Genomic DNA, 12,997 nt, shown 5'->3' on the forward strand with positions numbered 1-12,997 from the left:
GGTCCCTGTACCACCTCCCATTGCTCCCACTCTGCCATGTGCCACTTTGAGGTCTCCTCACACTCCTGCTGGTTTCCATTTTGTCATAGGTTGCTGTATGGCCTCCCATTGCTGCTGCCTCCACCGCCACACTGTGGCTCCAAACACTGGTTTTGGCCCCGTGACTGGCCAAATGAGTGAAGTGTGCGGTGATTCTAAGATCGACGGCACTCATCTGCATGTCATACTGACTGACAGTATTATTTCTCTTCCCCAGCAGACTCCAAGGGCATTTAAATTAAAGGTACAGTGTTCTGCACTAATATTAAGTCTCTCTGAAGCCTAGAAACACCCTTTTTTAAGTTAAATTCACAGCGAATTTATTCGACTCGAATCAAATATTGTCCACGAATTCGCCGAATCAGTCGAATCGAATTTTTCATTTCTTCGCTCATCTCTAATTGCAATGTTTTCTTTCCCTCTCAGAATACAAAATCCGGATACATTTCTAGCGATTCCTCGTAAGGAGAACATTACTGGCTGATGAAGGAACCGCCCACAGCTGTGATTGGCTCATATTTTAAATTGCTGTCATCAAAGTTTGACCGCCGGAATTGTGTAGATCGTTACAAATATTCCGCCCGATTATACCGCCAAATCCGAGCCGGAGAACAAAGGAGATCATCAGATGAGACATTTATCCGAGAAATATTATCATCGCTTTCATCCCAAGTAGATGTATTGATGAGTCTGAAGATGGATTTCCATATTTACCGAATCATGTAACACATTGTGAATACAAGTATTGTAGATTCCATGATCACATCTGTATACGATCATGTCACTGACCGATATTTGTGTCCCTCCTTCACACATGTAGCAGTTACAGATCCCCTCCCCCCATATCACATCCAGAATATTCATAAAAACAAATGTGAAATGACTGGTAGAAATAAGGAGACTGCCAGAGAAATCCGGACAATGTATCCAGAGAGAACATATGACATGTCTGAGGAACCAAATCGGTTTCCTCCTCCAAATCAGTCACTAAAAATCATCCAAATGTATACAAGGGTATAAATCTCTCCTGGAGATGGATTTCTATCGTCATTAAGGAATCTGAAAATGGCGGAACGTGGAGAAAGCTTCCAAATGAATACAATTCTATTCTATGTAATGAATGGGCATGACTCCGCCTCTTCCCTGGAAGGTTCCCATCAGGTCCGCTCATGCTCTATAAAAGGAAGGCGGGCCCAGCCCAGAGCTCAGTCGGTGTTTGTAGCAGAGAAGAGTCGTCATGTCTGGTCGCGGTAAAGGAGGGAAGGGTCTGGGGAAAGGCGGCGCCAAGCGCCACAGGAAGGTGCTCCGGGACAACATCCAGGGCATCACCAAACCCGCCATCAGACGTTTGGCCCGCAGAGGGGGAGTCAAGCGCATCTCCGGCCTCATCTATGAGGAGACCCGCGGAGTGCTGAAAGTCTTCCTGGAGAATGTCATCCGCGATGCCGTCACCTACACCGAGCACGCCAAGAGGAAGACCGTCACCGCCATGGATGTCGTCTATGCTCTCAAACGACAGGGACGCACTCTCTACGGATTCGGGGGATAAATCCTCATAACACCCCCCCCCCCTTCATCGTCACAAAGGCCCTTCTCAGGGCCGCCCACCTTCTCATACAAAGGGCTATTGATTGATCATCTCCAGGGTTCTATCTGTGCTCCTTGGGGTAGGATTGCCAATCATTCCAGTATGGGGGGGGGGGGGGGGTGATGGAACCCGCTAACCGAATATCACTTATTTAGAAGCTTTGTTACAAAGAGGAAACCGATTTGGTTCTTCAGACATGTCATGTTTTCTCGATTCATTGCACATATGTATCTGGCAGTGTTATATCTGTAACAGATACAAGTCTACAATATATCGTTCTTACAGATCTGATCTAGAAATGTACAATTTCTTATAGAAATGTTTTACGTGATTCAGTAATCATCAGGATCTATTAGTGGATATTGCTGACTCATCGATAAATCTGCTTTGAATGAAAGGCGTTGTCTCCATCAGCTAGTAATGCTTTTCTTGCGAGGAAAAAAACATGTATTCGGCGATTTTTTATTAATAGTGCAGGAAGTTCAACAAAATCAATAAACTGAGAACTCCATCTTGTCGCATTTTGTGTACATTTGCAATGCTCTTATGATTTGTCTAATTGCAGAGCCTGGAATGATTGATCGATCGATTTTCCTTATCGGATTTTGAGGTAGAGGGCGGATTGTATAACGTTCCATAGAACTCCGGCGGGAATTTGGAATTTATTAAGCAATGACAGTTATAGGTTTTTCATTCATATAAAACACCCACATAATTTGGGAGGAAATTATCTGATCAGGAAGATTTTTGATAAATCATTCTATTAGTTTTCTTCCGCCCAAAACGTTAATCCTTCAGCTCTATAAAAAAATTAAACTGCCTAACGATGTTTATAATCAGCATTGCTCAGCCCTAAATCAGATAAAAAGAAACATTGTTTAATTTTGTATCTTTCTGTTTATTCATCTACAGGTCAAAGGGATGAACTTCCATATGCAGTTGAAGTCAGTTGAAAGCCATCTGTCAAATATGTAATTTTTAATGAACTGTTCCTCTGTTTCACTCCTTATTAACTCTTAATTTACTGTAATCGGTCCTAGTTAACTCCTTTTTATCTTTCTCCATTTAATTATCTTCATGATTTTTTTTTTCTTTTTTATAAATTATTGTATTAAAAATTATAACTTTTTTTTGTTTGCTTTGTTATTTTCACTCCTTTAAGCACTTCTCATCCTCCCGCCTGCCTTGTACAGCAAAGTACCGGTATGCCGATGTGACTGTACCAACACAAGGGGACGCTGTGCGATCCCGGTAATCAGGACCCGGTGATCATGTGATCACAATAATGCAAAGCTGTTATGACTCAATCTTAAAACCGTTTATTGATATTTATTTGTACTCTGTATCCCAAAAGCGTTGGAGTTGCCGCCATCCATATGCAGGAAGAGAAGGAATAACGCAAATTGAACAGTGGGGGGTTTAGTATCACTTTACGGGGAAAGGAACCTGGAGTTCTGGATTAAGTTGAACGATATCAACACATCTGCCAATTGTGTTAGTTTCCAAAGCATATGTTGGGATGCAGCTTTCCCTGATCTGACTAAACCATCTGGGGTCTATATATGACATCATGGATACAATTGTAATTTGTTGAGAATTGTTGTTCCAAAAATGATTGTTGACTTATCAAAGGTGACCGGCCCGGACATGAGCTTCCAGAGTGTCCAAACCCACATACTCTACCTCAACAGCAACATCTTCCCCAGGAGGAGCCTTGACTGAATGCAGATTCCTCCATTTGTGGGCAAAAACCCAAATATCTCAAAACAAACTCCTTTTTTGGGCTCATTTTCAAACATTAATACACTGGTGGAAAGCAAAATGCGGGATAATTCATGACAGCTGAGGGAATGCTTGAGACACACAGCCTAGGAGCCTACTTATAGTAAATGTGCTGTGAGAATGTCTCAGGCATTTGTTCAGCTGTCATAAATAATCACATGTTGGTCTAATGCATTTATCTCCTTTGATCATCAGCTCCATCTAGTGGCCATAAAGCAGTATTTTCCCGAATTACATCTATCAAGAAAATACCACATTGTGGCCACTAGATAGGGCTGACACAGGAAATAAACATATAATGTAAAATATTGGAAAATTCATGACAACTGAGTAAAAAAATATATATGATGTGCGATAGTCTCAAGCATTTAAATAAAGAGACCCCTTTGTTAATGAGAAGGCTAGAAGTCTAACAGAAAAAAGAGATTCAGTCCAGCGGGAAGGTTGTCATTATAAGAGCCTTATAAAGGTTTCCATTTGATGTTGATCCTTATATTGATATTTCTATTTGGAAGGGATGGCGGGAGATTTCATCAAAAGGTTTAGAAAGACATAACCCCACCGGTTATAAGGTGGGCAAAAAGGAACAAAAAGCCCCCAACTGGACCGATGCATGGCACAATGGAGTCTTTGTAGAACACGAGGTATTCACAATGTCCCATTCAATGCCAAGAACAAGGCAGAATCTTTGCTAGAATCTGGTGGTTCTGGATGCAGAGCGGGACAGAGGATACAGTGAAGGGAATAAGTATTTGATCCCCTACTGATGTTGAATGTTCGCCCCTCACAAAGAAATGATCGGTCTAAAAATCGAATGTTATGTGTATTGTAACACTGAGACAGAATAGCAACACAGAATTGTTGCAATGATAGGTGTATTATTCTGTAAACATGTTGCTGATTTCTAGGTACAAAGAGGAAACCGATTTGGTTCCTCAGACATGTCAGATTCTCTCTACCGATTCATTGTACATATTTATCTGGCGGTGTCATGATCACTTCTTATTTCTACCAGTCATTTCGTATTATCAATATTCTGAATGTGATATATGGGGGGGGGCAGTGACTGCTACATGGCTAAGAGAGAGAGAAGCACACATCGGTCATTGTGACATGATCGTATACAGATCTGATAGTGAAATATACAATGTTTTATAGAAATGTTTCACGCGATTCAGTAATCATCAGAATACATTTGTAGACATTCCTGATTAATCGATAAATCTGCTTGGAATGAAAGTGTTGGTGATTGTTCGCCGATAAATGTCTCATCTGATGATCTCCTTTGTTCTCCGTATCGGATTTGGCGGTAAGAGGGCGGATTGTCTGTGACGTCACATAGAATTCCGGCGGGAGATTGGAATGTAATTACAGATGAAGCAATGACAGTTATACTTTTCTTTCGGATAAAATAAATATTTTTGTATCTTTTTGTGCAGAAATGATCTGATCATCAGAAAGTGGATGATAAAGATTGTAGATAATCATTTCCCCAGAATCTCACCCTGAAAGCCTTTCTGTTGTTTCTACCTTTTAGAATTGTCATTACAAACACGTGACAGCATTGTCCCGTTTTATCCCCCTCCCCCCTCCTTCATGTAATTTACTGAATTATGGACAGAATAGTCCACTCTCGGAGCTTCTAATTCTTTCATCAATAAGGAATTGTAATCTTTAATTAGAAACAGAATTCTTATCGATGTTTCCTCATTTGGTGGTGAGGAGATCCCAGAGAACCATGGCCGATCTAACAAAGATATTGTGCCTGTCTGGGCGGAGATTGTAAAAGCTGCCGCTTTTTAAGTAAACCAATCAGAGGACTGTGTTCACTGTCCAATCAGAGGGCAGGGATGTGTATAAATAGCTGTGCAGAGCGGAGGCGCATTACATTCGCAGTTCCCGGCAAGAGAGGAGTAGAGATGGCTCGTACCAAGCAGACCGCCCGTAAGTCCACCGGAGGGAAAGCTCCCCGCAAGCAGCTGGCCACCAAAGCCGCCCGCAAGAGCGCCCCGGCCACCGGCGGAGTGAAGAAGCCTCACCGCTACAGGCCCGGCACCGTGGCTCTCCGAGAGATCCGCCGCTACCAGAAATCCACCGAGCTGCTCATCCGCAAGCTGCCCTTCCAGCGCCTCGTCCGAGAGATCGCCCAGGACTTCAAGACCGACCTGCGCTTCCAGAGCTCCGCCGTCATGGCTCTGCAGGAGGCCGCAGAGGCTTATCTCGTCGGACTCTTCGAGGACACCAACCTCTGCGCCATCCACGCCAAGAGGGTCACCATCATGCCCAAAGACATCCAGCTGGCACGCCGCATCCGCGGAGAGAGGGCCTAGACCCCCCGCAACAGACATTCCACACAACCCGCCAACCAACGGCTCTTCTCAGAGCCACAACCTCCCCCCACACAGAGCTCTACACTACCGAACTACAATGACTACAACACCCGGGAACAGGCTTCTGTTGTCAGGGAAATCTCTGCACTTCCTCCTCTCAGCCCCCCCGGGACCGCCATCCCTTTACTGGTTTTATTCATTTTTAATTCGCTCATAACTAGTCATGGAATGTGAGACACAATGAGATCCATCCGAATGGGCCCCTTCCACACGGAGATGTCACTATGGGGGGGTCAGTCATGTCCTCTATTACCTCCTCCGATACTACATCGGGCTCATCACAGATCACATCTCTCTGCCGGGGCGGCACACACGGACACACCGGGAGGATTCTTCCTTCTGCTCTCCGTGTGTGCCGCCCCGGCCGGTTTTCTATAGGAAATATAATTCAGTAATTCGGGCCTGTGAAATGTATCGGGAGGGATCTCTCCTTTGGCCAACCAGTAATCATTTGTAGGATCGAAGGGATAATTGGATGAACTATGAGGGACAAGTGTACAATGTGAGGAGGATGGAGACTGGAGGAGGGAGAATGCGGCTCGTGGTCGGTGTATGTATGGAGAGCTCTGGTGGGGGGCTCTGAGAAGAGCCTTGGGGGGGTGGAGATGAAGGAGGTCGCCGCCCATTATTTCTTCTTCGGAGCGGCCTTCTTGGGCTTAGCCGCCTTCTTAGCTGCCGGCTTGGCCTTAGCGGGACTCTTGGCGCCTTTTTTCGGCTTGGCTGCAGCTTTGCTCTTCTTGGGGCTCTTGGTCACCTTCTTGGCTGCAGCTGCAGCCTTTGCCGGTCTCTTGGCGGCCGGCTTCTTCTTGGGGCTCTTGGCTGCGGTGGGGGCTTTGCTGGCCGCCTTCTTCTTGGGGGACTTGGCGGCCGGTTTCTTGGGCTTGGCCGCCGCCGATGGCTTCTTGTTGCTCTTCTTGGCGGCGGTCGGTTTCTTGGGCTTCGCCTTGTCCTTGGCGCCGTCGGGCTGCTTCTTGTTGACCTTGAACGATCCGGAGGCTCCATGGCCTTTGACCTGGACGAGGCTCCCCTTAGTCACCAGCGCCTTGAGGGCGATCTTCAGGCGGCTCTTGTTCTTGTCCACATCGTATCCTCCGGCGGACAGGACCTTCTTGAGGGCGGCCAGGGACACCCCGCTGCGCTCCTTGGAAGCGGACACGGCGGGACCGGACGCCTTCTTGATGCCTTTCTTGGCTCCTCCTCCGGCTGACGCCTTCTTAGCCGGCTTCTTCTTGGCGGCGGCCTCCGCTGGAGGAGCGGCGGCTGGGGCGCTCTCAGTCTCCGTCATGACTCGGGAAATGTTTCCACAATAGTTCATTACAAATCACACGGCGCTCCGCCTTATATACAGACCTTCTAACACTGCGATTGGTTGACACACAACTCCACTCTGTCCTGCTATTGGTTACACATCAGACACGCCCACTGGCTGTCTCTCCTGTGGCTGAGTATATTCTCTCCCTTCATGTGTTTCCCGGTAGATATAAAACCGATTTTATTCCGAAATAGAACGATGTCCGATGTGCACCGGGGAGCCGATCTGCTCCCTGGACTGTCACTTATCGGGGGTCACTTCCAGCTGTCAGGAGCTGCTCACGAGGCTGAACACAGAGGCTGCAAACACAACCATCCTCCGGAGTGGGGGGCCCATTCTGCCTTCTACCTGCTTGGGGGACACATTCTACCCACAAAACAATCTGCTCCCATCCCCCACTACAATCCGCTTAGAATTACACGAGGGAAGAGGGGAGATCGCCAAACATTTCCCTCTAATACCCAACTCGGCTCATCTCTACCTGACTACAAGGAGCCGGGAACAAAACCATCGGCCGATCACAGGAGATCCTTGTGTCATGTCATGGCAGACATTGGGACAGATACAAAGGGCTCCGCCCATTACAGGGTGTCAGGTGTCATGGCCTAGGGGTCATTATTGGATCATCATCACAAATGGACATTGAGAGCCAAATCCTGCTCCCCCACCCACACACACACAACTGTTTGTTGTTTGTTTTCTGTACTTTAAATAATCTGTGCATTTTCAATCCTGCCCTCAATACCACATGAAAAAACACAAAAAAACACAATTTTTTTTTTTTTTTTGTCCGCAAACGTGCAACTGTAACGAAAAAAACCCGTAAGTGTTCACAAAAAATGTGCAAGTGCAAAACACCACACGAAAAAGTGCACTTAGGGGTGTGCTGTGTCCTACCCCTAAAGGGGCTTGGATCGCTTACCCTGATCCCCCGGGGCACGAAGCTCCTGACGGGGACAAGATTCCCAATTGGTCCTCCTGGCCAAAAGGCCTGGTGGACCACCGTTCCCTATGCCCAGCCGAAGCCGGACATCCAGTACTAGGCAAGGGGGCTCTCCCGAAGAAAAGCCCCCTAGGGATCAGGGGAGGAAGGAACCAAAAGGCCACACATCCTCCCCCTAGACTTCAGGATAGGCCCGAGGACCCACACCCTCCATCCGTGGAAAACACACACATAAGTAAAGTAAAAAGTGACAAAACGTGGGAAGTGCATAATAAATAAATAGAATAAAGTAAAGAAAAAATAAAAAAGTGGTACCGTGCCGAATTGTGCACAGACCAGGCCCTGAGGCCCGTAGCAAAAATTGCCCTGGTCCTAGCCAAAAGGCCTGGTCCTTAGGGCGCTGTGCAAAAAGAGGTGAAAAACAGTGGCCAAGTGTCATCTTCACACCGTGGGGTCCCACACCCAAGTGTTACTAGTGACACCCCTGAGAGCGTCTTTCCCAGGGGGCACTGAGTTTGCTGACTTTTTGCGTCCCCAGCCCCTGGCCAGACCAAGGTAGATCCGTCCAAATCAGGAGGTACTGGGTCTTTCCAGTCTTCCCAGAGGAATTACTCCCAAGGCCCCAGAACGTATCATGGCGCTCCCTGGTTTCTGTCCCTCCGGTACTAGCCTTCCGGACCCCCATCATACCAGTGAGGGTACTATACAACAACCATCCCCGCAAAGCTAGAATGGTCGGGAGCACCCCCACTGGACACTGATAAGAACAGATACTACACTTGATCTTAGCCAAAAGGCCGAGAAGCGATGAAAAAAAACCACATGAAAAAAACACAAATAAACAAACAAGAAAGGTTTTCCATTTTGGACTATGAGGATTGCAGCGTTTTTTCTGCTCTCTGCGCTCCATCTTCGGTCTTTGTCCTGTTTAGTGTTATCAGGTAGAGTGAAAGTAAAGGAATATTGCCAAATGTTGAGTTGTCACCAGAATATGACCATAAAGAGTTAAATACATCACCTGGGAGACTTCACCCCTTTGATGAATATGTCAGCAGTCATGCACCGCTCCTCTCTCCCCCCAAGAGCACCGCTCCTCTCTATCCGGGACGGCCTAACCTGCATATTTGGGGGATGGGATGATTGGCTGCAATGCTCAACACTCCCATTAGATGTCACTTTATTTTACACACATAGACGGGAAGGATTTTGTTGTTACTTTAAATATGTTTCTCTTTTCTTCTCTGCTTGATACATTGTTGCAATCCATCAACATTTGATTCTCCCAGAGATCATTTCAATAATGAGACCTTTGCTGGAAATCCTAATATTATCTCCCATGTGGTGGATAGGGGTGTCCCCCCTTTTGCTCAGACCAAGAAGAATGGAATAGTATTAATATTATCTGATGATGATGGTTATTATTATTACTAATATTCAGGAGTTATATAGAGCCAACGCTTTGTGCAGTGCTGTAAAAAATATAAATGGAGACAATACAGCAACAATACAATTCAATACAAGAGGGTTAGGAGGCCCTGCTCCAGGGAGCTTACAATCTAGTACAGAGGGGCTGGTGGGACAAAATATAATAACTGCAAAGAATAAACTGGAGAAAACAAAGCTTTTCCTGGAAATTGCTTTGGAATCTCTCTTACCCCCCAGATGTTTTTATACATTTAGATACATTTTGGCCTATACATTTATGACAACATTCGAGTTTTTTTGGATATTGTTTATGACTAGAGATGAGCGAATCGAACCAGGCGAACCGGAATTCGAGTCGAATTTCAGGAAATATTTGATTTGCGCCGAATCCGAAATTTTGCCTACTTTGGGTGCGCAAATCGAATATTTCCCGATCAGCCGGCAAAAGTGTCCCTGCAGTGAGCTCCGCTATTTCTGACAGTTCTCTGACAGAAGGAACACATGTTTAGCGGTTGAAACATTGTATCTATTAGTTTACATTTAGGATACAGATGTTTCAACCGCTGTACATGTGAAGAAGCTGTCAGAGAACTGTCAGAAATAGAGGAACTCTGCACATACACTTTTTGCCGGCTTGGAATTATTCTTATTTTCATCCTACTTCTTCTTCTTCTTCTTCATCCTCATCCTCATCCTCTTCTTCTTCTGAGGATGAAGAAGAAGAAGAAGTAGGATGAAAATAAGATTAATTCCAAGCCGGCAAAAAGTGTATCTGCAGAGCTCCTCTAAGTGTATTTGCAGAATGTCATTTATGGAAACAAATAGATACAATGTTTCAACCGCTGTATGGAGTGAGTGTCCCAGAACTGTCATAAATAGTCTATTTCTGACAGTTCTGGGACATTCACTCCATACAGCGGTTTCAACCGCTGTATGGAGAGAATGTCATAGAACTGTCAGAAATAGACTGTCAGAAATAGACTATTTATGACAGTTCTGGGACACTCACTCCATACAGCGGTTGAAACATTGTATCTATTTGTTTCCATAAATGGATCCATTTATGGAAACAACCGCTGTTTCCATAAATGTTTCCAGCGGTTTCAACCGCTGTATGGAGGGAATGTCCCAGAACTGTCAGAAATAGACAGAAACTGTCACAGAACTGTCCTTCTTCTCATCCTTCTCCTTCTTCTCATCCTTCTTCTCATCCTTCTCCTTCTTCTCATCCTTCTCCTTCTCCATCTTCTCATCCTTCTCCTTCTCCTTCTTCTCATCCTTCTCCTTCTCTTTCTTCTCATCCTTCTCCTTCTTCTCATCCTTCTCCTTCTCCTTCTTCTCATCCTTCTCCTTCTTCTCATCCTTCTTCTCATCCTTCTCCTTCTTCTCATCCTTCTTCTCATCCTTCTCCTTCTTCTCATCCTTCTTCTCATCCTTCTCCTTCTTCTCATCCTTCTCCTTCTTCTCATCCTTCTCCTTCTCCTTCTTTTCATCCTTCTCCTTCTTCTCATCCTTCTCCTTCTTCTCATCCTTCTCCTTCTTCTCATCCTTCTCCTTCTCCATCTTCTCATCCTTCTCCTTCTCCTTCTTCTCATCCTTCTCCTTCTTCTCATCCTTCTCCTTCTTCTCATCCTTCTCCTTCTCCTTCTTCTCATCCTTTTCCTCCTCCTTCTCCTTCTCCTTCTTCTCATCCTTCTCCTTCTTCTCATCCTTCTCCTTCTCCTTCTTCTCATCCTTCTCCTTCTCCTTCTTCTCATCCTTCTCCTTCTCCTTCCTCATCTCCAAGGGCATTTAAATTAAAGGTACAGTGTTCTGCACTAATTTAAAGGCTCTCTGAAGCCTAGAAACCCTTTTAATAAGTTAACTTTGTAGCAAATTAATTCGCATCAAATCGAATTTCATACTGGAATTCGCCGAATCAGCCGAATCAAATTTTTGAGAAATTCGCTCATCTCTATTTATGACAGAAATGAGAAAATTTTTTTTTTCTAAATTTTCAGGCTGTTTTTTGTTTATTGTGGAAAAAAAAACATGCACAGGTGATCATATACTACCATGAGAAAAATGAAAAATGTATGTTTCTTTTAAAAAAGGACAGAAATGTAATTTATGTACAGCATTGTATGACCGCGCAATTGTCAGTTAAACTAGCGCAGCGCTGTATAGCAAACAATGGTGTAAATTGCAGTATGTATACCATAGTTTGTAGACGGTATAACTTCACACAAAGCAATAAATACACTCTTATTGGGTTTTGTTTACAAAACACATGTAACAGTCATACATTTAGGCCAAAATGTATTCTAACTTTGAAAGTATTTCTTTTTTTCAAAATTTGTGGTCTTTTTTTTATAGCACAACAAATAAAAAGTGCACAGGTGGTCAAATACCACCAAAAGAAAGCTCTATTTGTGTGAAAAGAAGGACACACATTTTGTTTGGGTACAGCATTGCATGACCGTGCAACTACCAGTTGAAATAGTGCAGCACCAAATAACAAAAAGAGGCCTGGTCAGGAAGGGGGGTAAATCCTCAGGATGACAAAAAATGGTTCCATCGATGTAATCCATTGTCAGTAACGGCATCCAGTGTTGTCCTGATGATGCCGACTTGCCAAAATTTAAAAAAGAAAACTAAGCCCACCCACCTGTCCGCACCCGCCGAACACTCTTTGCAATAGGACAGGTCTGGCAGTTGCCGGTCAGATGTAAACAATTGGGAAGAGCAGGTGGGGATGTCACCGATAGCTACTTTTTTTTTTTTTTTTTTAATTTTTGGTTTGTTTTAATTTTGGTGAGTCGGCATCCTTGTGACAACGCTGGACCCCGTGATTGACAATACATTACAATGATGGAGCGATTTTTTATTTTTGTTCTAAATTATTATTAAAGGACTTGTTAAAATTTGTTTTGCTTTTGTTTAAATTAGAGAGATTTTTCAAAAGATTGATCTATTTTTTTTACTGCATTTAACCCTTTAATGAATGGGTAGATGTACAAGAACCCCTTACTCATTCACAAACAACAAACTCCCTTTGCCCAGTCCCCCACATCCACCGGGCCAATGTTTTTGGGAAGGCCCTTTTCCCTTGCTCCCTGCCAGGCCTGTGCTCAGATCAAAGGTCTGGTCTGGTTAGGGGGGACCAAACATTTTTTTTACCCATTTCTTTGAGGGGAGTGGTTCCACTTAAAAGACCTACCAAGCCTTTTTTTTGTTTTATTACTGTGGGGTGCCTCCTAACCTTCCTACCAGAGCTAAAGGGTCTGGTAAGACTTAGAGGGGGACCCCATTTTTTTTTTTATTTTTTTTTTTAATAAAAATTTAATATAAAAAAAATTTAAGTCATGCTGCAGCAGGTTCTATACATTGCACAGATGTGCAGCTTTGCGGGTAAAGGGACCCCCAGGCATAATATTTAAAGTAATTATTTGTTTACTTTAAACAATGAAAAATGACTGCCCCTTTAAAACTGTACTTTTTGAAAAAAAATGTTTTCACTGATTCATGTCTCCATACCC

The 12,997-nt window shown here is 44.4% G+C and overlaps 3 protein-coding genes and 1 pseudogene across 3 annotated transcripts; 2 read left to right on the forward strand and 2 right to left on the reverse strand.

Annotated features, from left to right (window-relative positions):
• Nucleotides 1-1,276: 1,276 nt before the first annotated feature.
• On the forward strand, nt 1,277-1,588 carry LOC149435398 (histone H4). Its single transcript, XM_089662687.1, has one exon. The coding sequence runs from the start codon at nt 1,277-1,279 to the stop codon at nt 1,586-1,588; it is 312 nt and encodes a 103-aa protein (XP_089518813.1).
• Nucleotides 1,589-5,310: 3,722 nt separating this feature from the next.
• LOC149435399 (histone H3) lies at nt 5,311-5,799 on the forward strand. The gene has a single exon (XM_089662688.1). The coding sequence runs from the start codon at nt 5,329-5,331 to the stop codon at nt 5,737-5,739; it is 411 nt and encodes a 136-aa protein (XP_089518814.1). The 5' UTR covers nt 5,311-5,328; the 3' UTR covers nt 5,740-5,799.
• A 153-nt stretch (nt 5,800-5,952) lies between these two features.
• Nucleotides 5,953-11,042, reverse strand: LOC149435400 (uncharacterized). Its single transcript, XM_089662694.1, has 2 exons — nt 10,920-11,042; nt 5,953-7,105 (listed from the first exon to the last, which is right to left on the reverse strand). The coding sequence occupies exons 1-2, from the start codon at nt 11,040-11,042 to the stop codon at nt 6,425-6,427; spliced, it is 804 nt and encodes a 267-aa protein (XP_089518820.1). The 3' UTR covers nt 5,953-6,424.
• On the reverse strand, nt 8,748-8,863 carry LOC149435401 (U2 spliceosomal RNA; annotated as a pseudogene).
• Nucleotides 11,043-12,997: the final 1,955 nt, after the last annotated feature.

This window comes from Staurois parvus, unplaced genomic scaffold, assembly GCF_062004578.1.
Source record: "Staurois parvus isolate SC_StPar_1 unplaced genomic scaffold, SC_StPar_1.0 ptg001521l, whole genome shotgun sequence".
NCBI lineage: Eukaryota > Metazoa > Chordata > Amphibia > Anura > Ranidae > Staurois > Staurois parvus.